This window comes from Heloderma suspectum, chromosome 8, assembly GCF_057233095.1.
Source record: "Heloderma suspectum isolate Gila_16-S chromosome 8, 16-S_ref, whole genome shotgun sequence".
Classification (NCBI taxonomy): Eukaryota; Metazoa; Chordata; class Lepidosauria; order Squamata; family Helodermatidae; genus Heloderma; species Heloderma suspectum.
Window position 1 is genome coordinate 4,739,589 of NC_139465.1, and position 26,288 is coordinate 4,765,876.

At 46.4% G+C, this 26,288-nt stretch overlaps 1 protein-coding gene and 1 long non-coding RNA gene across 5 annotated transcripts in view; both read right to left on the reverse strand.

The window, feature by feature from the left end:
• Positions 1-607, reverse strand: part of LOC146338793 (uncharacterized) — a 414,064-nt gene extending 413,457 nt beyond the window's left edge. The window contains exon 1 of the long non-coding RNA XR_014784711.1: positions 499-607. This is a non-coding gene — a long non-coding RNA (uncharacterized LOC146338793). The remainder of the gene's footprint in view (positions 1-498) is intronic.
• A 5,945-nt stretch (positions 608-6,552) lies between these two features.
• BANP (BTG3 associated nuclear protein) overlaps positions 6,553-26,288 on the reverse strand; it is a 224,704-nt gene continuing 204,968 nt past the window's right edge. For all 4 annotated transcript variants that reach the window (XR_014784712.1, XM_084812800.1, XM_084812799.1 and 1 more), the window contains 2 exons: positions 21,100-21,243; positions 6,553-7,467 (listed from right to left, as the gene is read on the reverse strand). Coding sequence is in view for 3 of the 4 variants with exons in the window: in XM_084812800.1 (XP_084668926.1) it covers positions 7,396-7,467; positions 21,100-21,243 (216 nt within the window). In the remaining variant the exon portion in view is untranslated. The remainder of the gene's footprint in view (positions 7,468-21,099; positions 21,244-26,288) is intronic.

Below are 26,288 nucleotides of genomic sequence, written 5' to 3' on the forward strand. Positions count from 1 at the left end.
ACTTCCTTGCAATGCAAAAGCCATTCCCTCTCCCATGTCCTCAGAAGGGGTTGAAATGGGTGCCATTACCCCACCTTCTGAGGAGACATCAGATGTTTAAATATCACATGTGTAAGCATAACATCAGAACGTCAGAAAGTCTCACTGCATTTCATCACAGCAGGCAGCTACCCAAACCAAATACAAAAACACCCTTTTTCCAGAAGCTGCCTGAAGATTCACAGATTAAGGGCATTGCATTCCTGTCTTTCTCTCCCTTCCTGAATTCTTGGCAGGTGTACATGTATCACAGATTAGAGTCCCGGGACATTTCTTTGACTGGAATTTACCAGATCCTAACACCATTTGCATTAGTTACATTAGACGTTTCTTGAGCTACTGGTACCAAAGCAGCCTTCCGTTTGAAAGATTCCCCTCCGTTTCCGAGGCTGGCTCCGAAAAAAGAGTTTCCAAATCTTTGCAACGCTATTTCAGAGACTGACACTTCTCTCTACTCACCGAAGTCGGAAGTGATGGCATTACATATCTCTATCCTCACTGGCGCTGGAGTCCTTGATGCTCTTTCCCTGGACTTCCTTTGACATGGGAGCTGAGTGCAGCAATGAGAGTGGTGACGTCTGCATCCCCTCTCAGCTGGAAAGTCTCAAGTTCCAAGCTAGGGATTCCCTTCCCACCCGCCTGGCGCACACTTTAACCCTTTTCCTGCTGGAAGCAACCAGGAAACATCCTCTGTATATTCCCAAAGACCAAAAGGAGGAGGAAGGTACAACTTTGGGGGTGAAGACATTTCTTTTTATGAAATAAGCTCTGTACACACAAACATACAAATGAAAGTTTGTCTCCATTTCAAAAACTGCCTTTGGGCCACATTGACTCCTAGCGACAGTCACAGCGACTGTCACAGTTCGGCAAAACCTCCATTTTTTTTAATTTGGTGTCAGTGCGTGTCAGGGTTGCTTCTGAGCACAGGGAGTGGCTCAGTGGCTCAGCTTCTGAGGAGGACTTGCAGGAAGTGGAGGAGGAAATTTCCCAGGCTTGTCCAGAGATAGAGACAGACTCCTCAGGCTTCAACGGCCCAGCTAGACAGAGAGGGCCTCTCTTCACACACCCCTGTGAGAGATAGCGAACAGGGAGAGGTGGGGCTTGGAGAGCCTGAATTCTTAGACACCAGGCGCAGATGCAGAGCCGAGAGAGAGACGGCAGGGGCAGAGCTTAGACGGTCTGCCTGATTGGCCCGGCGGAAACAGTGGTGCTTAGAGGCATCACGAGGGAGAGGGAGATTCCCCCCCCCCCCGACCCCTTAAGTTAGGACAGCAGCCCGTAGCTTTCCTTTGAACTCCCTGAAGGCATTTCTTTTGTAGACTGTGAGTCACTGACCATTTGCATCTGTATGACCCATTGAAGTAGTGGAGTAAAAGCCAAGAATTGATGCCTCTTGTCTGTGTTTTGATTTGGGTTCTGAAGTTTACAGCAGGGGCAAAAGGGAATCCTGACAGTGCAAATGTATTTCTGCAGCAACTTTGCTAGAGGTTTTGCTGAACTGGGAGACAGTGTGGTGTAGCAGTTAGAGTGGCCTTCCCCAACCTGGAACCCTCCATATGCATTGAACTACAACTCCTATCACCCCAGCCAGCATGGCCAACAGTCCTGGGACTTGTAGTCCAATACCTCTGGAGGGCACCAGGTTGGGGAAGGGGTGGCAACACATGGCCTATGGCCTGCATGCCATTACCACAGCCCCCAATGCAGCACCCATGGCCTCCTGTCACCCCATTTTTTTTCTTTTTTAAAATGGGAAAGAAAAAGTCATGGTATGGCACTAAAATATGGCAGCAAAATGCTAGAGGCTTGAAATTGACAAATGTAGCTTGCTTTCCGTTTTACTTTTTTTTCTTGCCATGGGGGGCAGGGGGGGACTGCAGTCCACAGCAGGTCCAGGGTGGACAAAATACTCAGCCCCTGGCTGCCCAAAGTTGTCCATCCCTGAGCTAGAGAATAGGGTTAGGGTTAGGGAGACCCAGGTTCAAATCTACAATCAAGTATGAAGTTCACTATGTGACTTTGGCCAGTCACACACACACTCGCAACCTAATCTACCTCACAGGGTTGTTGTGAGAATATGAAGGCGGGCGGACAGCCAGGTTTTCCACCTTCAGCTCCTTGCAGGAAAGGAGGCATTTAAGCACAAAAAAATAAAGTGAAATAATACAGTTTTCTCTGTGTGGCTTTTATCCTGGCAGAGGAAGTGCTCATCTTAGGTTCTTCTCCAGCTGCTGTCTCCATTCAAGGGAGACATTCAAGACAAGCAGGCATTCAGGACGAGGCTGGACAGCCATCTGTCAGGGATGCTCTGACTCGGATTCCTGCAGTGAGCAGGGGGTTGGACTCGATGGCCTTGTAGGCCCCTTCCAACCCTACTATTCTATGATTCTATGTTTGACCCTGGCAGGCTTTCAATATCTTTTCCTTTCATTTGAAGTAGCCATCCTGTGTTGTCCAAAGGAATACATGCAGCAGGTATTGTTATTTAGAGTTAAAAAGAGGTCATGGATAATGTGCTAGGAGGTAGAATTGAACAGCAGTGGTGTAGCGGAACCAGGGCTCACAGGAACGCAGCCCTGGCACCATTTTATTAGCAGGGGTGCTGATGCCATCTGCCACCCCCTCAGACTCCGCTGCTCCCTCTGAATGTAGCTGGAGTCTCTGAAGAAGTTGGAGGGAAATGGAAGTTTCCCTGCAACAATACGTTTTTCCTTGTTGTAATGGGGTGGCTTGGTCTTGCATGGGCAGTTAAGAGCCATTTGCTTTACAAAAGGCCTGCTCCAGATGGAGATGAAGACTGCTAGACTGGTTTGTTCATACAGATCAGGGGTGAACACCCCTGATATAGATCAACACAGCTGCCTGAATTTTTGGACTGTCCTTGGGGGGTATAGCTATGGGAAATGTCATGATGAGCGCCTGCAGTTCAAAATTTACCACTACACAACTGAAGAACTGTGGGAAACATAGGAAGCTGTCTTATACTGAGTCAGACCATAGGTCCATCTAGCCCAGTATTGTCAACACTGACTGACAACAGCTTTCCAGGCGTTTTTTCTCGCCCTACCTGGAGATAGATAGACACACACACACACACACACACCACTTCTCATCAGAAGATTTCAGAGCGGTGACCAACATAAGAATAAAACAATGGTTAAAAGAGTTTAAAAAGTTAAAACATTTTTAAAAAGGCAAATCCCAACGAAGTGGAATTCAACAACCCATGGCTGGTCATGCAAGGAAGGCCTCTTGAAAGAACAACGTCTTCAGGAGGCACCAGAAAGAACACAATGTTGGCGCCTGCCTGACCTCTAAAGGCAGGGAATTCCATAGGAAGGGGGCCACCACACTGAAGGCTGTTCTCCTGGTGGACTCCAACCGGGCCATGGGTCCATGTGGAACCACCAGGAACATGCCCTCTGATGACCTCAGTGACCGGGCAGGTTGCTAGGGAAGGAGGCGCTCTCTCAGGTATCCTGCTGGGGATTGAATTTGGGATGCAGAGCAGGAGCTCTACCACTGAGCTACGGTCCCAGGGGGACTGTCAACCTGGTGCTGACCAGAACTGTACAAGTGTGGTCGCATCATAGATTTCTATAAGGGCGGTATGATCATGGCAGTTTTTTTATTCCTGTACTAATTATGCCTCACATGGAATTTGTGTTTTTCACAGCAGCCACACACCAGGTTGACATTTCCGTCAAGTTGTCCACCACAGCCCCAAGGTCTCAATAGGACTTACTTCCAAGTAGGCATGCAAAGCATTGCACTGTTAAAAGCTGTAGTTGTTGGATGATGTTCTGGGGGAGATCTGCTCTATCTTGACCCAAAGCCTTGTAACCTCGTTTGGCATGCAAAGAATTATTTTGCTTGCCTGCCTTGAAATGAATTTTTTTTCCTTCTAACTACAATTTCTCCACATCAGCAAATATATGCAAAGTTTTAATTTACATAATTGACTCTGGTTGCAAGATTTGGCTTTTCTTGGCATGGGATATGGAATTTCTAAAGCTCTTCTTACGTCCATTTTACAGAGGAGGATTCTGAGTCCCAGAGGTAAGTGATGAAGTCCAAGGTCAGGGAGGAACTCCAAAAAATTGGCAAGCCAAACCTCTTAATCTTCCTTCTCCTAAATTAGGGCTTCTCTCAATCTGTCAAGTTTGCTCAGCCTGGCTGGCTTCTATTTAACCAGTCTTTAATTTATTATTAAGAATGGTTGGGGGGAAAATACACCACAACAGAACTGTCAAGCCGCAGAACACATTTTTGCCTCAGTCAAATAAATTCCCCCCCTTGATTGCAATTTCCCATGCATATCTGCAGCTGAGAGCAAAGTGTTCTTTTTAAAAATTATCTTCCGGACAAATTTATCATACTGAGGAAGACAACATTACTGAAAATTCCCTAGATGCTATTTTACAAGAATAAGGGTGTTAACCCTGGACTTCTTGCCACTTTGTAAATGGCTAATTGCATTCTATCTTGCAAAATTTCCCCTGCAGGGTCTCTACTGTTGCCCTTCAAGCGCACGGAGTGCCACGAATTGATTGTGCTACCAAACAGTCTTGCTGCAGGATGTGGTTGGATTAGAGCAATCGAATCGTCCTTGCTCATTTCAGCACAGTACAAATGCCCCCATGAGCTCAAAGCAACTCTTTCCAGGAATAATCTTTGTACACACAGACAACTCAGACACATACACACCCTTGCGTTCAAACAAAATAGGTCTCATTTAACTGACTGCTTTGGGATCCATTTGGAAGGAAGACGCTCCGCACATGTGCAATAGTTATTATTTCTCACATTGTGAAAGAACAGTTTGCAGACAAAGCCAGGGCTGCAGGTTTTCAGTATTTGTGTAACAGCCCCCTCGCCATGCAAGATTTGATTGATTGCCAAGAAGTATTTATGTAAAGGCAGAGTTTGCTATTGTTTTCAAAGGGGGATTTCCCACACTGCATTTCTTCATTAGTCATCTCCTGAAGGAGGTGGGCCACCACCAGGTGTGTGTTGAGCCGGGATGCCGAACGACACAGGATGTTTTTGGCCATCTGAGCGTAAGTCAGGGAGCTGGCCATAATGCGTGCAGCCTGAAATGCCCAGGTGCCCCCTTGTTAGTGACCCATCGCAGCACCCAAGCTCAAAGCCCTCATATTATTTTATGTTTATTTGTAAGAGAAATGTGCAGACTGGTCCTTACAGATTACTTTAATGTGTTGTATGTGGGGCTGATTGTCTGGAAACAGCCGTTAATCCTAAATAGATCTGCTAGGCTGATTGGGTCCAGGAATGGGGATCATATCTCACCTGTGCTTAAGCAGTTGCACTTGCTCCCAGTCCATTTCCAGGCACAAAACACCAGTACAGTTTAGGGCCAGGATACCTGAAAGATCGCTTGCCCAAATGAAGGGATCATCTTCGGAGGCTCAACCGTAGGTGTCCCTGCCTTCTGAGGTGAGGCAGGTGGCAATGAGAGAAAGAATACTTTCTTAGTGGTGACCCCCTAGCTGAGGAAGACTCTCCCCAGGATGATAGAAGTTTGCCAGGCATCTCCACCTTGTTATCATTTCGGCGCCAGGTGAAATCCTTTTTAGTCTCCCAGGTATTTGAATTTATTTGTAATCCTCAATGGAATTTGTTTTATAGTGTTTTTGCTGATCTTTTCTATTGAACGTATTTTGTTTGCATGAGTCTGTAAAGCTGCTGGGGGCGGAGGGGGTTAAGGGAGGGATAAAAATCCCTAAAATACCCATATATACGTATATCCTGCAAGTATGCCACACTACATTGGGAGGTGAGAGTGGGCAAAGCAAAGAGCAACAGCGATAGGTTTCATCCCCATTGAAGAGGGGGTTAAGTGTACAGTATGGGCATACATGTGGGCGTGAAGCACTACTACTTGAAAAGGGAAATCTATAAGGGAGCAATCCAATGCATGCTTAAACAGAAAAATCGCTGGAGCACGCTGGGAGTTGTAGGACATTTTGCTGTCTAACCATGCATAGGGATGCACCCTCAGAAGTGTTAGGTTTGGCAAATAGCTCTGGCAGAGCGTCTGATGCATCACAACAAACTTCTTCGAAGACTTAGAAAAAGGGACTGTTTTATTGAAATGTGGTCTCCCTTCTTTGCATTTGTGAATAGAGGTGTTCCTGAATACATGCCGCCAGAGACCCAAAAGCCCTTTTGGAGGGATTAAGTTTATTGTATTTGTTGCTACAATAGAATATCTTTACGTTCCAAAGCTGAAATTTGATTATGCTGAGTGTGCATTGCATTTATATTTTTATGTGATGAGTTTATAATATGTTGTATAATTTTTTTAAAAAAAGAAGAGTTATATTCCAAGGCAGCCTTCCTCAACCTGACACCCCCCCAGATGTGTTGAACTACACCTCCCACCATCCCATCATAATGGCTATGAATTATGGGAGTTGCAGACCAGCACATCTCAAGTGTGCCACACTGGAGAAGGCTGCTCTAAGAACAGGCAAGGGACAGACGCTCCTCATAAATACACATTTATTTCTTTAGAAATGCATAATTACAGCGTTGGATAGTAGTTTTTCCCCCTTTAGAAAAGTAGTTAAGCAACAATAGCAACAAAAAAAGGCAAGGGTTCTGTGTGCATGGGTGTGTTTTTCTCCTTTTTCTTTATTGGTTTTTTCCCCCTTTTTTGAAAATACTTTATGATTACACTGAAAACAGAAAAACCAGCAGCAAAAAAAGCTAATGTTTATGATAATGGGCACTTTCCCCCCACCCCCATTTTCTTTCTTAAATACATATTTCACCTTTTCGTTATAAACATAGCAAATTAAAAAAATTCTCCTTCCAGAAGCAAAATATATTTGCGCTCTTGATTCCTTATGTGTAGTAAGGTATGTATGTACTGCAAGACAGCCATGAGTCTGATAAAGTATCTACATACATTTACAAGAATGAGTCACGGAAGAGATGAAATGATGGTACATTGATTCAGTTGGAATCTTTTGATTAATTTAGGTTAGCTTGGTTTTGCCTCCTGCAAGGTTAGGTATAGTTGGGTGTGGTGGTTTGTTTGTTTGTTTGTTTTCCCCCAGGAGGGCTAAGCCACGCCTATTGGGAGTCTTTTGCACTGGAGTGAAAAGCACGGTAGCTCTCACAGCCGTGGGAATTGTGAGGAGTGTCTCGACGTGAAGGTCTGGGTGTGGGTGCAAACAGCCAGATCGATGGAGCTGGGTCGCACTCGTGTGTACGGGGGGTGTCAGGCAGAACACCCCCCAGGCTGAGAAGCCAGATGCTTTGCTCTTCGGCCGGATTCTACAGCTGCCGCTGAAGCTGTGGCACCGCTCCTGCGCCAACTCGGTTTCACTGGATCTGAATGGCTCCGTGGTCTATCTGCATTTCCGGCTGGATGGCGGACTGAAGAGAATCTGTGTTCTGCACGAGAGAGAGACAAACAGACCACAGTTTACCACCAGCAGGACTTGGCTTCCCCCGTCCAGAGGCAGCTGGCTTGGGACTGCCACCCTGAACAAGCAGCTGCTGCCTTCACCCACAAAGGAATTCTAGAACCACTTGCCACTTAAGGACATCAGAAGAGCCCTGCTGGATCAGACCAAGGGTCCATCTAGTCCAGCATTCTCTTCGCACAGTGGCCGCCGACCAGCTATCAACAGGAAACCCACAAGCAGGACATGAGTGCGAGAGCACCCTCCCACTCATGTTCCCCAGCATACTGCCTCTGATACTGGTGGTGGCATAGAGCCATCAGGATTAGTAGCCATGGATAGCCTTCTCCTCCAGGAATTTGTCCAACCCCCTTGTGCAGCCATCCAAAGGGGTGGCCATCGCCACGTCTTGTAGTAGAGAATTCCATAGTTTGACTATGCATTGTGTGAAGAGGTCCTTCCTTGGATCCATCCTGAATCTCCCACCAATCAACTCCATGGGAGGACCCCATTAGGTCCTAGTATTATGGGAGAGGGAGCTTTCTCTGCTATACACATGCTCCACACCAGGCATAGTTTTGTGCACCTCTATCATGTTCCCCCTTCCTTGCCTTTTTTCCAAGCTAAGCAATCCCAGCTGCTGTAACCTTCCCTCATAGGGGAGATGCTTCAGCCCCTTGATCATTTTAGTTGCCCTTTTCTGCACTTTTTCCAACAATACAATATCTTTTTTTAGATGTAGTGACCAGAACTGTACACAGTACTCCAAGATTTGTATAGGGGCAGTATGATATTGGCAGTTTTATTCTCAATTCCTTTTCTAATTATGCCTAACATGGAGTTGGCCTTTCTTACAGTGGCCGCACACTGGGTTGATATTTTAATTGAGCTGTCCACCACAACCCCAAGATCTCTCTCTTGGTCGGTCACTGCTAGCTCTGATCCCATCAGGTTATACTTGAAGTTGGGATTTTTTGCCTCAGTGTGCATCACTTTATGCTTACTTACACTGAGCCACATTTGAACCGAAGTTTAAGACAACAATGTCCATGTAGTGTCAAAAAACCCAAGGTCCACGTAACCCAGTGTCCCATCCCCAGCAGTGGACAGTCCAATGCCCCCAGGGAGCTCATCCTCTATTGCTTGCCCTCAGCATCTCGTGGTCACTAATGCGAACTCTCCAAACTGCCTTCCCCAACCTGGTGCCCTCCAGATGTTTTGGACTTCAACTCCCATCAGCCCTAGCCAGCATGGCAAACAGTCAGGAATGCTGGGAGTTGTACTCCAAAACATCTGGAGGGCACCAGGTTGGAGAAAGAAAGGTCCTCTGGTGTCCGAGGGGAGATAGACTGCTGCTGCTCCTCTCTCTGCTTTGTCACCCTGGCTGAGAGCAAGGCCCGTGGTGATATGTTCACTTCCGTTAGGGAATAAAGATGCTGCTCCTTTGCAAAAGGACACTCTGACCAGGAGGACAGGAATAATTGTTGCATGCACTCCTAAACCATTTGCATCACCCTTTTCAGGCAGCCTTGGGCTAATAGCAATAAACAACTACTAGATTTTCCTGTGAGTGGCTGTGGTTGGGTTTGATCCAAACAGCGCTGAAAGTGCATCCAGCATTTTTTCCAGCAGTAAAGCACCAGCATGAATGTGCATGGATGGCTCATACTGTAGCACTCCTGGAACTTTAATCTGGGACTAAACTACTGTGAAGCTGATACCAGCCCCTTAATTTGATGTAGTTTGAGATGATGCCTGCTTTGCTTTGCGTAACTCAGTGAAGCCATAAGCTATGCCGTGCAGGGCCACCCAAGACGGACAGGTCATGGCAGAGAGTTCTGACAAAATGTGGTCCACTGGAGAAGGAAATGGCAACCCACTCCAGTATTCTTGCCAAGAAAACCCCATGGAACGTATCACAAGGCTAAAAGATATGACGCCGGAAGATGAGCCCCTCAGGTCGGAAGGTGTCCAATATGCTACTGGGGAAGAGCAGAGGGTATTTCCAAGTAGCGCCAGAAAGAGTGAAGCGGCTGGGCCAAACCCGAAAGGACACTCAGCTGTGGATGTGTCTGGCGGTGAAAAGAAAATCCGATGCTGTAAAGAACAATATTGTTTAGGAACCTGGAATGTCAGATCAATGAATCAAGGTAAGCTGGAGGTGGTCAAACATGAGATGGCAAGATTGAACATTGACATTTTGGGAATCAGCGAGGGCGAATGTAATTCAGGTGACCATCATATCTACTATTGTGGGCAAGAATCCCTTAGAAGAAATGGAGTAGCACTCATAGTCAACAAAAGGGTGGGAAAAGCAGTACTGGGGTACAATCCTAAAAATGATAGAATGATCTCAGTACGAATCCAAGGCAAACCATTCAACATCACAGTAATTCAAGTCTATGCCCCAACCACTGAGGCCGAAGAAGCTGAGGTTGATCGGTTCTATGAAGACCTACAACACCTTCTAGAACTAACACCAAAAAAAGATGTCCTCTTCATCATAGGGGATTGGAATGCTAAAGTAGGAACTCAAGAAATCACCGGGATAACAGGCAGGCATGGCCTTGGTGTACAAAATGAAGCAGGACAAAAGCTAATAGAGTTTTGCCAAGAGAACAGGCTGATCATAGCAAACACTCTTTTCCAACAGCACAAGAGGCGACTCTACACATGGACGTCACCAGATGGTCAATATCGAAATCAGATTGATTATGTCCTTTGCAGCCAAAGATGGAGAAGCTCCATACAGTCAGTAAAAACAAGACCTGGAGCTGACTGTGGCTCAGATCATGAGCTGCTTCTTGCAAAATTTCGGCTTAAATTGAAGAACGTCGGGAAAACCACTAAACCTTTCAGGTATGACCTAAATCATATCCCTGATGAATATACAGTGGAGGTGAGGAATAGATTTCAGGGATTAGACCTGATAGACAGAGTGCCTGAGGAACTATGGACGGAGGTCCGTAACATTCTTCAGGAGGCAGCAACGAAATCCGTCCCAAAGAAAAAGAAATGCAAGAAAGCCAAGTGGCTGTCTGATGAGGCTTTACAAGTAGCTGAGGAAAGAAGGGAAGCGAAAAGCAAAGGAGAAAGGGGAAGATATATCCAACTGAATGCAGAGTTTCAGAGAATAGCAAGGAGAGACAAGAAGGCCTTCTTAAATGAACAATGCAAAGAAATCGAGGAAAACAACAGAATGGGAAAGACTAGAGATCTCTTCAAGAAAATTGGAGATCTCAAGGGAACGTTTTGTGCAAAGACGGGCATGATAAAGGACAAAGAAGGCAGGGACCTCACAGAAGCAGATGAGATTAAGAAGAGGTGGCAAGAATACACAGAAGAACTATACAGGAAAGATCTGAATGTCCCTGATAGCCATGATAGTGCGGTCACTGAACTTGAGCCAGACATCCTAGAGAGTGAAGTCAAGTGGGCCTTAGGAAGCATTAGTAACAACAAAGCTAGCGGAGATGACAGTATTCCAGCCGAGCTATTTAAAATCCTAAAAGATGATGCTGTTAAAGTGCTGCATTCAATATGCCAACAAATCTGGAACACTCAACAGTGGCCACAAGACTGGAAAAGGTCAGTTTACATTCCAGTTCCAAAGAAGGGCAACGCCAAAGAGTGTTCAAACTACCGCACAATTGCGCTCATTTCACATGCCAGCAAGGTGATGCTCAAAATCCTACAAGCTAGGCTTCAGCAGTATGCGAATCGAGAACTACCGGAAGTACAAGCTGGGTTTCGAAGAGGCAGAGGAACTAGAGATCAAATTGCCAACATTCGCTGCATCATGGAGAAAGCAAGAGAATTCCAGAAAAACCTCTATTTCTGCTTCATTGACTACGCTAAAGCCTTTGATTGTGTGGATCACAACAAACTGTGGCAAATTCTTAAAGTGATGGGAGTACCAGACCACCTTACCTGTCTCCTGAGAAACCTGTACGAGGGTCAAGAAGCAACAGTAAGAACCAGACATGGAACAACCGAGTGGTTCAAAATTGGGAAAGGAATACGACAAGGCTGCATATTGTCACCCTGCTTATTTAACTTATATGCAGAGTACATCATGAGAAACGCCGGGTTGGATGAATCAGAGGTCGGAATTAAGATTGCCGGGAGAATTATCAACAACCTCCGATATGCAGACGATACCACCCTAATGGCAGAAAGCGAAGAGGATCTCAAGAGCCTCTTGTTGAGGGTGAAAGAGGAGAGTGCAAAAGCTGGTTTGAAACTCAACATTAAAAAAACTAAGATCATGTCATCTGGCCCTATCACTTCCTGGCATATAGAAGGGGAAGAAATGGAAGCAGTGACAGATTTTACTTTCTTGGGCTCCAAGATCACCGCAGACGGTGACTGTAGCCATGAAATTAAAAGACGCTTGCTCCTTGGGAGGAAAGCTATGGCCAACCTAGACAGCATAGTAAGAAGCAGAGACATCACCTTGCCGACAAAGGTCCGTCTAATCAAAGCTATGGTTTTCCCAGTAGTAATGTATGGCTGTGAGGGCTGGACTGTAAGGAAGGCTGAGCGCCGAAGAATTGATGCTTTCGAACTGTGGTGCTGGAGAAGACTCTTACGAGTCCCCTGGACTGCAAGGAGGTCAAATCAGTCCATCCTAAAGGAAATCAACCCTGAGTGCTCATTGGAAGGACAGATAATGAAGCTGAAGCTCCAATATTTTGGCCACCTAATGCGAAGAGAAAACTCCCTGGAAAAGACCCTGATGCTGGGAAAGACTGAAGGCAAAAGGAGAAGGGGACGGCAGAGGATGAGATGGCTAGATAGCATCACGGATGCAATGAATATGAACTTGAGCATGCTCCGGGAGAGAGCGCAGGACAGGAAGGCCTGGCGTGCTATGGTCCATGGGGTCACGAAGAGTCGGACACGACTGAACGACTGAACAACAACTGCTTTGCTGTGTTCCATAAGGACCGGCCAAGGAGATGCTCTTAACTGGATCACTTGCTCCCTGTAGTTGACTGGCAAGGGCATAAAGAGATCGGTCTTCATCACCTCCCAATGGAGCTCTTTCTCCCATGAAGCCCACACCTAAGCCTCAACATTTTCAGCAGTTTAGGTTTGGGGCAGACCATTTGCTGCCAAGGGTTAAGCCAGTTCTAGCTGGTTGACAATGGCTATCCCTTTTTTAAAAAAAGTCCTGCTCAGCCTGACTCCTCCACTGCCTCCTTTCAGTCTCTGGAAAGAAAAAGAAAAATCCTAGCACCAAAGGAAGTGGCTGCAGTGAATAAAGAATGGAAGCCCAACTAACTAATGGTTTTCCTCTGTAACGTTTTCTAGTGCGGTGAGCGATTGCTTAGTTATAAGGAGAGGCTGTGAAGTTCAAAATGGCAACACTTTGTTCTCAAATTAAGGTCAGACACTTTGAAATGAATCACTGCCTATTTCCATTTGTTCTCCTGCCAGTAATAACATGTTGCTACAGATTCTACCCCCCCCTCCTCTACCCCCCCCTTCAATTGTACAGGTCATTTTGGCTGCGCGTTCCCCACCCTCAATACATGAGCTACCAATAAGGACATTCACAACAGCAGTTTGTCTGCAGCTGAAGTGACTACCCCAACACCTGGAAGAAAGAACTTGCTAAAACTAATAGCTATGTCGCAAGCCCTGGGTTAATTATCCAGCGTTCAGCCAGATGTGGAAGGCTTTCGGAAGGCTGGCTTTTAAGCGGAAGCCATTTCCCTTTGCACCGATTTCAGCGGAGGGAAGGAAAAACAAATCCTGTGTGGTATTCCAATGTTGTTACTGTAATTTAACATGTCAGGAACCATTAGAACTTCTGTAAGGAAAGAATGCAATCAGCACACGAAAATAAACAAGAGCGCTGCATCTGAGCTGGGTTGCGAGCTGGCATCTGTTCATGCCTGAAGCAGCCTCGTTCCGCACCACACCACAAGCACGTTACCCGTTAGCAGCCGAAGTACCAAATTTGCAGGCACCAACTAGTCCTCAGGTGGGTGGCTATTAAGAACTGTGCTTTGCACAGGATCCAGAGTGCACTAAACGGGACCTGCAGCAGCCCAAACTGCCACGGAACATGTTGGGACAGAGCCAGCTGTCATGTAACTGGCATCAGAGTGTAAGAGACAAGATGCAGGCCGGCAAGCCTCCGTCAAGGTGAAAGCACACAAGCCTTTACGTTATACAAGAGGCTCTGACTGGCAAAGAGTTCTGTGTAACTCAGAAGCATGCATATTCTCACAACGACTGAAGTGGCTCCAATAAAGGTGCATGTGATGGGACCGTTCTGTGCTTCCAGGTTGTGGCTGAAGTGCTAAGCAGGAAAAACGACTTTAGAAAGGGAAGGTATACAGCACGTTTCCCACATCAACTTCACTGCTGCACCACCCCCTCAACATGCTCCCTTTTTCCTGCCCGCTTTCCTTGTCACATACCATATTTATCTTGCCTCCCCCAGTGGACTCTGCAGACAGCCCAGCTAACTTCAGCAAGCCTATTTCTAGCCTCGCCTACCTTTTTACATACCCCCTCCTTCTTTTAAGTCTCAACATTCCTTTCAGTTTATCTGCAGCATGGTATAAATCTCTGTGGTTAACCACAATATTAAAAACTAACACAGTGCAAAGTGTCTGAAAGAGAGCAATTCCGCTCTTGATGCCAGCGGTGTGGGAGACAGATGTAAAGATTGATCGCTAGATTCAAAACGGCCAACTCATCTCAAATCTCAGCAGCAAGAGGGGGATGGATGAAGTCACAGGCACCACCACCCTGACCCCGTTGGCTTCAATGACACGTAAGTGACAGGGGATTTTTGGAGTCCTATAACCAGGAGAGCAGTTTGCTAAAAAGGAACAGTCCTGATTATATGAGGCATGAACATTTCCATCACTCTGGCAGGGTCAGATGTCTACAGAACTCTTTCTAGGCCAAGAAGCAAACATGAGAAGTCAGGACCATCCTGCTATGGAGACAGTAGTTGAGGGAATCGCTGTGGATGGCAAGACGGTGTCTTTGCCCTCAATATGTCTGAGGGATGCTTAGAAGGATTCCTAGTGCCTTAGAGGAAGGGGGAAAGGCTACTGTCATAGCAGAAGTCTGGCGGTCACAGAGAATCATAGAATCACAGAATCATAGAATAGTAAGGATGGAAGGGGCCTACAAGGCCATCAAGTCCAACCACCTGGTCAATGCAGGAGTCTAAGTCAGAGCATCCCTGACAGATGGCTGTCCAGCCTCGTCTTGAATGCCTCCAGTCTGGGAGAGCGCACCACCTCCCTAGGTCATTGGTTCCATTGTCGTATTGCTCCAACAGTCAGGACGTTTTTCCTGATGTTCAGCCGGAATCTGGCTTCCTGTCACTTGAGCCCATGATTCTGTGTCCTGCACTCTGGGATGATGGAGAAGAGATCCTGGCCTTCTTCTCTGGGACAAACTTTTAAGTACTTGAAGAGCGCTATCCTATCTCCCCTCAGTCTTATCTTCTTAAGGCTAAACATGCCCAGTTCTTTCAGTCTCTCTTCATAGGGCTTTGTTTCCAGTCCCCTGATCATCTTTGTTGCCCTCCTCTGAACACTCTCCAGTTTGTCTGCATCCTTCTTAAAGTGTGGTGCCCAGAACTGGACACAGTACTCCAGATGAGGCCTAACCAGTGCTGAGTAGAGGGGATCTAGTACTTCCCGGGATTTGGAAGCTATGCTTCTATTAATGCAGCCCAAAAGAGCATTGGCCTTTTTTGCAGCCACATCACATGGTTGGCTCATATTCAGCTTGTGATCGACAACAATTCCAAGATCCTTCTCGCTTGTAGTGTTGTTGAGCCACATATCCCCCCTCTTGTAACTGCGCATTTGGTTTCTTTTTCCGAGGTGCAGAACTTGGCATTTATCCCTATTAAATGTCATTCTGTTGTTTTCTGCCCAGCGCTCCAGTCTATCAAGATCACTTTGAATTTTGTTTCTGTCTCCCAAGGTATTAGCCATCCCTCCCAATTTTGTGTCATATACAAATTTGATCAGCATCCCCTGCACCTCCTCCTCCAAGTCATTAATACAAATGTGGAAGAGCAGAAAGTGGGGTCCACTCGGAATTGCCCAGACAGGTAAGATTCATGAGGCTGTTCTCACTTTCTTCTCTCTCAGACCCACCCATTGCAATGCCTCTAACAGGCAGGGTGTCTGTTCCTATATTATCTAGGGCAGATGTGGGCAACCTGCAGCCCATGGGTTGCATGCAGCTCTCAGGGGTCTCGCCTGCAGATTGCTAAATCAGAAACCACGCAATACAGGAGGCTAGAGTGGAGCAAGACGCTCTAGCCCTCAGTGCTCTGTGGTTCTCTCTCAAAACTCTTACTGCTGAGACAGAAGCCACTGAGTAAGGTGGGCTCCAGTGCCCCCCCCCCCTTCTCCCTCCCTGAGGAGGGAGAGGAAAGCCTTCCCTGTCCAGGGGAGGGGAGTTGTGGAGAGAGGGGAGGCTTAACACTTACCTCCCCCCACCCCAGATCCTTTCTGCTCCAAAAAAGAGCTCCCAAAGCAGCTTGCAATGAATAAAATATGCCAGCATTTACTACATAGCTAAATGAGAGCAATTCTTGAGGACAGCAGCCTTAGAACACAATCACTGCCAACTAAAAGGTGTTAAAAGCCTGAAGGGACAAAACCGCTATCACCCGCTGCCTAAATGATAACAAAGAAGAGTCCAATCTAACCGCCCTTGGGAGGGAACTCCAGAGCTTCCCCTCTACCCCTACCTATAGGTGGATGTTCACACTTTGATCCAGGGAAGCCTGGGATTCCCCCATGGGCACTAGGTCCCCTGCCTGACAGCCTGCCCGCTCCCTATCTTCCCCTGCAAAGTGCACCCGCAACAAGTGTTAGGTCTGTTTGGGGTTATGGTCTCAGTTCATGCATGTCCTGCCCCTGCTGGAGGAATCCTCTTCAGAGGAGGAGCTAGAGCTCCCAGAGACAAAGAGCAGCATGCCAGAAGCCCAGGGGAAGCCCAGACCCTGGTGGGCAGATGGGCATGGATCCATCCCTGGAAGAGATGGGGAACTCCAGAGAGAGGGTGAGTGATCACCTAGCCCATTGAGTGTTGGCTCGCTCCAAGAGGCAGTCCAGAACAACCCTTGCGAGAAGGAGTGCTTGTTCACAAAGGAAGGCTCCTTATGCATAAAGGACTCCTCCTGAGGAAGTCTTCTTCCAGATGCCTCTGATATACTGCAGCTGAGTCCTAGGTGAGGCTCCAGAAGCTCCAGCTTAAAAACCTCCATCCTGGTGTCAGTTCTCAGTGCCTTGAAACTGTGTTTTTCCTTGGACTGATCTCTCATGCTGCTGGCCCCTGATAAGCTGTTTCTTGGGTTGTGCTCGTATTGGACTATTTGCCTGCGTTTTTTACTTCTGCCTGCCTTTTGACCTGGAGATGCATTTGCCCCAGAGACTGCCTCAGGACCATGGCCGAACCAGCCACAGCAGGACAGTCTGGCCCAGCGGCCCCTGGTCTCTGAAGGGAGGCACAATAGGCCTGATCTGTGTGCTGTGTGGATCTGCCCATGTGCTCAAGAAATGTGCCTCAGGGTTCTCTGCAATGAGCAGGGGCTTCTCTGCACACAAATGGACGTGGAAAAGGGTTTTCTAAAGGAGAAGCACTGGCAGAACTTGAAAATGGGCCACTTCGCACGACACAACAACCCACTGTGGGTTAATTTACCCGTGAAGGGCTGCAGTGCACGCCATCCGCCATTATGTGCAGGCCCCAGTTGGGGGTTGCCAAGGCCTGACGGGTTATGCGAACCCACCCCCTGGGAGTTATTTGAGGGTTAAACAATGCCCACATAACCCTAAAATAGACCACAGGTTCTGCAAGGGTTGTCTAACCCTCAAATAACCCCCGCTGGCTGGGTTTGGATGACATGACAAGCCACGGCAACTCCTAGTCGGGGCTTGCATATTCCCAATGGAATATTCCCACAGCACATGCTGGGGTACCCTGAGGATTAATTAAGGTACGGTGGGCTGGCATGTCATCTGAACCAGGCCACTGTGTACCTGGAAATGTATACCACAGGGCCTTGTTGCTCAACGGGTGACCTGCAGGCATTCCGAGGTCCTGCTGCCTTCCCTCTTATTGCATGAGATACCTGCCCTGCCTTGAGGGGGTATCTACATCAAAGGCTGCGGGAAAAACAAAGAGGCACCACAAGATAAACTGTGTGTTTTGGTCAATCCAAACTCCTTTACTGCCCCTTACTGGAAGCTTCTGCATGGAGTTGCTAAGTTCCAAAAAGGAGGCCCCTGAAGCGACACTCATTTGGCTTGCAGAATCCCGCTGCCCCATTGCAGAGTTATATTTTACACAGAGAGACACCTCAAGCTGGCAAAAAACAACAACTAAGATGCCTGTCAAGCAAAGAAGTACCATTTTAACTTAAATAATGGAACACACTGTTCTGAGCCAGTGGTTGCAGCCAGGTTAGAAATAGCTACAAAACAGGGGCTGTGGATGGAAAAGCTGACAGACTGAACTCTAGGAATGGAAGCACCGTAAGCAGCAATACCGTACCAGCAGCATTACTGCTCGACAGGGTGTAAAAGAAATGCGTATAGAGCATCCATAACAAGTTGTCAGTCCTTCCCCCAGCCACTGCATCTGCACCATGACTGGAGAGCTTAATTCGGGCCACATCACGACCCTATAGGGCCACAGCTAATTTGGATACCAGGGCCATATCCTTTCGGTTCTGGGGCCAAAGCTCCCCCTCCCCCACCCCTCCCCATTGCCTTGGCCAAAGAAATAGTACAGAAAGTTCTTGGGCCTGAGAACAGCCAAGCCTGGGAGTGACTCACCTTGGGCTGACTTGGTTTCCTGGCTCTGACCCCTGGCACTCCTGTCCCTGCCTCTGGCTCACCCTTGGGTAACAAGTAGCTCATGAGCCTGCTTGGACTCGCCTCTTGCTTTGGGGGACTGAGTCTGCAACCAAAGGCCTTCTCCAGCCTGGCTTGCATACCGCTTCCAAGAACACAACTTGGACGCAGAGCCAAAGCTGCTGGGGCACGTTCTTCTGGATCGGTGTTAGCTGCCCTTGGTGTGTGCACCACAAACTAACATAAGGTGTCGGTGCCACTCTCTTGGACCTGGGGAGCTCCTCCCAACCCACATCTGCTGGCGAGCTGGCAGCAAGGATCAACCAAGCAGAAGTTCAGCCTTTGCTCTGTGTTTTAACCAGGTCTCCCTGGAGTGCCCCACTGCCCTGCCACCTGTGCAGCAGGATGGTCCCTCCTGCGCTACCTACTCAGCCTTTTGTGTTCTAGAACTGTAAAGCACAAACATACAACACTCGGAGTCAGACTCTAGATCTGCCTTCCCCAACCTGGGGCCCTCCAGATGTTTTAGACTTCAACTCCCATCAGCCCCAGCCAGCATGGCTAATGGTCAGGAATTCTGGGAGCTCAGTCCAAAAAAATCAGGAGGGCACCAGGTTGGGGAAAGGCTGCCCTAGGCCATCAATGTACTAGAAGAACAACCAACAGTACAAAACAGCTGTTGCACCCGTGTCCTGCTTGTGGGTTTCCTGTGGGCAGCTGTTGGCCACTGTGTGAACAGAATTCTGCACTAGATGGACCCTTGGTCTGATCCAGCATTAGGGCTCTTCTTACATTCTTAAAAATAAAAAAAACAGGAGCCTCAGATTCTGACCAGAACCCATGACCCACTTCAGCCATGGCTGGGGTACATTTTTAGGTAGGTCTGCTTCTTCCACTTCCAGGAATTGGTGATGCGTGCGCGGGGGGGGGGGGGGTAATTATGTATTTATTTTGTCACATTTATATGCCTCCTTTTCTCCAAGTAGCCCAAGGCAGCTTACACGATCCTCCTCCTCTCCATTTTATCCTCATCAGTGACTGGCCCAAAGTCACCCAGTGAACCTCATGGCTGAGTGAATACTAGAACCCAGGTCTTCCCAGTCCTAGTCCAACACTCTAACCACTACACCACAAGAAGCTTCAGTGTAATCACTGTTGTTCAGTCGTGCCCGACTCTTTGTGACCCCGGGGACCAGAGCACGCCAGGCCTTCCTGTCCTGCGCTCCCTCCCGGAGTGTGCTCAAGTCCATATTCATTGCATCAGTGATGCTATCTAGCCATCTCATCCTCTGCCGTCCCCTTCTCCTTTTGCCTTCAGTCTTTCCCAGCATCAGGGTCTTTTCCAGAGAGTTTTCTCTTCACATTAGGTGGCCAAAATATTTCAGCTTCAGCTTCAGTATCTGTCCTTCCAATGAGCACTCAGGGTTGATTTCCTTTAGGATTGGCTTAGGATCGGACTCGTAAGAGTCTTCTCCAGCACCACAGTTCGAAAGCATCAATTCTTCGGCGCTCAGCCTTCCTTATAGTCCAGCTCTCACAGCCATACATTGCTACTGGGAAAACCATAGCGTTGATTATATGGACCTTTGTCGGCAAGGTGATGTCTCTGCTTCTTACTATGCTGTCTAGGTTTGCCATAGCTTTCCTCCCAAGGAGCAAGCGTCTTTTAATTTCATGGCTACAGTCACCATCTGTAGTGATCTTGGAGCCCAAGAAAGTAAAATCTATCACTGCTTCCATTTCGTCCCCTTCTATATGCCAGGAAGTGATGGGGCCAGATGCCATGATCTTCGTTTTTTTAATGTTGAGTTTCAAACCAGCTTTTGCACTCTCCACTTTCACCCTCAACAAGAGGCTCTTGAGATCCTCTTCACTTTCTGCCATTAGGGTGGTATCGTCTGCGTATCTGAGGTTGTTGATAATTCTCCCGGCAATCTTAATTCCGACCTGTGATTCATCCAACCCGGCGTTTCTCATGATGTACTCTGCATATAAGTTAAATAAGCAGGGCGACAATATGCAGCCTTGTTGTACTCCTTTCCCAATTTTGAACCACTCGGTTGTTCCATGTCTGGTTCTTACTGTTGCTTCTTGGCCCTCGTACAGGTTTCTCAGGAGACAGGTAAGGTGGTCTGGTACTCCCATCTCTTTAAGAATTTGCCACAGTTTGTTGTAATCCACACAATCAAAGGCTTTAGCGTAGTCAGTGCCAGTCGACTACACTAAAGTGTAATCATACTGAGCACAATACTTATACTACGCTCAGTGTAATCATACTGAGCACAAAACGCAGTTTCCTGAGATTATCAGCTTTCATTTAAAATGCAAAACACAAGTATCTCGCCCTTATGATTGCAAGAAGCTTGAAAGTGTTAATGAGAGAGTCTGATGAAATCTTAGAAAGCAGAGGCAAGCTAAGGGGAGCTCCCTGTGGCCAGAAAAAATAGGATAAAATGTGCAAAATAAGTACATGTATGCAAATGGTATTTGGGGTGTGGATTCCAGATTCCAGTTTTTGTTTAGCCCCTGATAAAATCATTCTACATTATATCATAGGACAAGACCACCATGTTGGGATTTGGGGCTGCGGGGAGAGATGCTTATGGCATTAAATAAAAACGACTGAACTCATCTACAGCAGACACTTTTAGGAGAACAACTGAGAATTATACGTCCAGCAGGAGCTGAATGCTGATGGCATCGTAGTTGTTCTGTCAGTTCCCTAGCATCATTCCCCCTTTTGAACATAGGAAATATCTACACACTTGATTAGCAGCTGAGTGGTCTGTCACAGGCGCCAGCTGGACATACTGGACTTGAATATCGCTCCCTTGGAGAGGCGATCCGTCAACACCACCAGCTGCAGGATCAGAAGAGGCAACAGCAATCAACTGAGCACCTTGTAGCACCTGCAGGCAAACCAATAGAGAACATCCTGTAAGCAGACATCATTGCTGAGGCATCAAAGAACATCTGCAACACCACAAACAGATGCAAACCCCCAGGAGGTCAACTAACCTGCTAGCCAATGTAACTATTGGTCATAAGAGTTTCTAGAAGAGGGGAAAACACAGTGTCCTTGATTGGTAGACTATTAACTCTGGATGAAAAATAAGCTCTTTCCAGTTGCTTGGTTCTCTAATGGTCCCAAACCCATTAACGTTTGTTGTTTTATGTTAACATCTTCATTTTTATTGTTATCTGCCCCACATGGGAATCCTTAACACAATGGACTTAAAGCTGTATCTTTTATTCGTACAAACCTAGCAAATTCCAGAGGGTAGCTGTGTTAGTCTCTTGCAGCAAAAACAGCAGAGTCTTTTGGCACCTTAGAGACTAACACATTTATTATGGCATAAGCTTTCGTCACAACCAGTGAAGTGGCAATATTTAGTGGCAATCTGGAACCAATTTTCCTCAAACAGCTAGTGAACTCCAAGTCTTTGTAATAAGCACACCATGTTTCCCATCACCACGGGAAGAATTCCACTGGCTTCTCATAAGGATTAGACCATTTATAGCTGGTTTAAATGAACCCCTATTCTCATTAAGAGATCATTCATGCAATACTTTTCCAGGCATGCAAGCATTCCAAACCAACCTCTTATTTTCATGGCCAAACATAACATGCAAACTGCATTTTATCATTATCCTCATGATCTCTGCAGCACTTTCTGTAAACACTTCCACGGAATTGTCAGTGGCCCCCTCTGCCCACCTCAATGCATGCCCTAGGAACATCGGGACTGCTCATGTGGACAAAAGCAGTATCGTGTGAACTGGACCTGACAAAAAAGTGAGGTGGAGGAGTGCATCCTCCTCTTTAATAACTCCTCTAGTTTGAAGACAGTTTTGTGCTGAAAACATGGTTAGTTACAGGAAAAATAAGCCACCCATTTGCTGAAATGTTCCAATTCTTTCCTTTCTTACATTTTTTTAAAAAGCCAGAATCACAACCTATAACAATTCATAAAGTTATAGAATTTGGAGCACCATTTTATGTAAGTCAGGATAAAATGATTCTAAAATAGAACTTCCTTTCTCCTCTCTTCTATCACAGCGTCTCAATGAATTTCGGAAAAAGAAAACCTCTCCCATAAAACCTTTTGTTTCCAATGTCTAAAATCCTGGTCCAAACTCTGAAATAAGTGAACGTTTGAAGACATCTGGATAAACAGGCTTTACAGCTAACTACTAATGTTTTCAGAAAATAACTCAGCTTCACAATTTTTCCATTGACTACATCTCTGCGGGTAGATGCTGATTTTATCAGTTCAACTTTTATTTAAGTTCCAAACGCCTTGGCCGATTATTAAACAAGAAAAGAGAGATTCGATTTCCTTTTGTGATTTTTTTAAACACAAAAATAACACGAATGTACTAAATTCAGGGGTGTGTGTGATCCCCAGCTGTGACACTGAACACCCAGAACCTCCATTCCTAGGTTGATCTTTGGAGAAAAGGATCAAATTGTTGTTTTAATTATTTTGTAAACCACCTTGTTGGCCCTTGTTAGTTTAAGTATTAAACTAAAATTTGTATTTTCTAACTAATCCACAGAAGGAACACAGATGGCAGCATTTGTGGTCATAACTGGCAGAACAAACTGTAGTATCAGTATGTTACTTAATCCTGTGGCCTTTGTATTATTCTAAAACCAGGCCGTGGTATTCATCATGGATCATTTTTGTGTGTCTTAAGAACATAGGTTGTTCCAGAGTCTCCCACAATGTAGTATGCCCTCTTTGGAAATTTGTATGAACCGTCCTACCAAACTAGTTAAGTATTTTGCTTACACTACAAATACCAGACTTGTTTGTAAGTAAACTGAAGACATAACAAATGGAATACTGAACTGATTTATGGATGCCACCTGCATAAAATGTATTATGTATTGGCTTGGATGTTTTTTTTAAATAGCTCCTTGTGGCTTAAGCGATTAAGAGAGCATGCAAGCAAACAGCCATTGGACAACTGGAGATGGCAGGGAAAGGGGGTCCCTCTTAAATAAACTATCTGTGATGAAGCTAGAGGAATATAGAGTGAGTTCAGAGTGTACAGATTATAAACTAACTTGTTTTACAACTACTATGCAAAACCATTGTCCTGCCCGTGGAATTATTACTGAACCAGATAAGAACGCTAGTAGAAAATATACTTCCTTTTCCCCCAACTCATCATTTTATTTTAGAAGAATTTGGAAAGGAAGCCAACATAACTGCAGTGTATTATTTTTAAATTGGCTGAGCCAAAGCGTGGGCCAATCCAGACTTGGTCACAGCTCAGTACATTTTATTCCTCTCCAGTTGGCTTAGCATCTTCTTTTTGTTATCAAATGACAGAGGACCTACCGTACAATCCAAAAGCATCACTAACCAACCAGCCACACTATCTTCAGCAGACAACGCAAATGACCACTGTATTCCACAAAGGAACAAATTCAAACACCCCTCCATTTCATTTCTCATCAACACTGCAGAGAGTATTTAGAGATGTGCTTTTACAACCAATACAATATTGCCACAGCTGTGTTGAATCCCTAAATCTTTTAAATACTTCTTTTAACGGGTATTGGATGCTGGCAGGGAACAACTGTTGCCTCGCAAGGCAGATAATGTGAGAGCTGTATTTTTGCAAATGTGGGGAATTACTGAGTGAAGTTGCTACAAAACTTTCCAGTGATTTTTTGGATCAGAACTAAAGAGAACTGGTAGCTAAAACTGCCATGAAGTTAACAGTGATGATTACTGTTCCTGCCCTTTTGCATGATAAGGAAAAAGAGTTCTGATGAAAACAAACAACTCAAATGCACAGGGGGTCTGTTGTATCACCTTCACACATTTGTTGGCGTGTACAGAATGCAAAGGGCAATTCAAAGCCTTCATCCCATCCTTCCTGAAATTGATGCAGGCCAGGCTGTAGCAAGAGCATCTCTGTGCAGGTGCCCTGATGCCGCCATTTCTTACAAGTGCAAGAAGCAGTGCCCATTCAAGCAACTACACTGCCCAGTCTGAGAGGTGTGCCCCAGGATCCTTTCTGATGCTTCCCACAATATTGAGGCTTATTTCAGCCTGGGCACTATTCACTATCCAAGTACTGTGTATCTGGGACACTGCAAGTGATCCTGAGAGATAAGATCTTGCCTCAATGGTGCCCATCCGCATTGGTGGCTCAAGCAACTACTTGGATAGCTTTGCAATCAAAGGGGCCCTGAGTGTAGACGCTCCAACAAGTACACAGTCCAGCTTGCCTGCAAAGCCTTCCCCGGTACAATTTCAGTGGAGAAAGCAGATTCCTGTATGCCTTCCAGAGCCAGCTCTGGGCTTTTGAGGGCCCTTGGCCAAGAGACCCTCAATAGGCCCCCTTCCTCAGTGGGTCTACCTTTGCTCCACGGTCACTAGCTGCTGTCACTCCTCATCCTCTTTCTCATCATTGCTCCTCGTTCTCACCACCACCACCACTGTCTGAGCCAGAGTGAGAGGTGGATGAACAAGCAGGTTGCAATGGCGAAGAAGAGGAGCAACTCCAAGGGGCTCTTGTCAGTTGGCCCCTGCTGCGGAGTAGGCCCTTGGCAGATGCCCAACCATGCCTGGACCTGGACCCTCCCTTTGTGCCCTCAGATTTTCTCCCTCTGTGGAAAAGAATGATCCAGCTCTCATCTGTAGGGCTCTAAACCTGGATGAGGGGCACAGCATGTGACTGGAAGCTGAGGAGGGTGTGCCCACTGCGCTTGCCGATGGAAGTGTAGGAGCTTTGTATATTAAAACAAAAAACATTCCTTGTCAGATGTTTCCAAAAACATTTAAAGTACACAGGAAAAGGTAACAGATAAATGCTAATAATCAGAGCACAGTTCTACTGAGGCTACAAATGCAAGGAAGTCTTTGTTCTCATGCAGCAAAAAGCCAGGAGATCTATGTGAGAAATTTGGCAAGTGGTTCTGGAGCAAGAATACTGCCTTTGTTTGGCCTTTCATAGGATCTCTAGACCACCAGTTCAGTTCTGTATTCCTTATCTGCCGCTGACCTTGAGAAAATAAAAGGAACCCTTCTATGAAAAACCCTAAACAAACAGCTTGCCCCATGGATGAACCTTCTTTTGCAATTCCAGAGGGCTTCTCAGACATCCTTTCATGCTGAAGCAAAACAGGTAATAGATGGTCAATAAATGAAAGAAGACACAAATGCCCTTCCAGTTGAACAGATGGTTTTAGGCAACATGTACACATCAAACACACACACACACACACACACACACAGAGAGAGAGAGAGAGAGAGAGAGAGAGACCCATGAAGATGCTTCTTTTTAGGACCACAGGAAGCTACCTTATACAGAGTTGTACCCTTAGTTCATCTGGCCCAGTATTGTCGATATTGACTGGCAGCAGTAGCTCTCCAGGGATTCTGGAAGGGGGTCTTTCCCAACCCTATGTAGGGATGCTGCTCTGCAGTAGTAGAAAAAGGGGGGCAAAAACCCTAAGAGGGGGAAGGAGCCCCCCAAAAACAGCCTAGTGAGGACTGAGCATGTTCAGTGGACATGGACTATTGAATGACTGTTGGGTGGGGTGGGGTGGGGTGGAACAGAAGAACACTGGGCAGGTATAACAAAATGGGGTATCATGGAAGATGGTTTTGTTGCAGGTCTCACTTGTGTACATTAATAAAGATTTCAATTCGCTGAGTGCCAGTCCCCATGTAGCCAAAACGGTACCATCCACACACAAGAGGAAGGTATCTGCAGGCTTGGTTTTGCTCCAAAGTTAGAAGATAAGGAGCACTCCACACTGGAACATTTTGTTTGTCACAGTGGTAGTACTGAGTTCTGATAGCACAGCAACAAGAAGGCACAGCAACAATTCATCTTGTAGGAAACCCCCGGCAAAATAGGAGTACAGAAATACACTAAACGGTGCATGTTTAGAAAAATGCTGGCTGGGGAATGCTGGGAGTTTCAG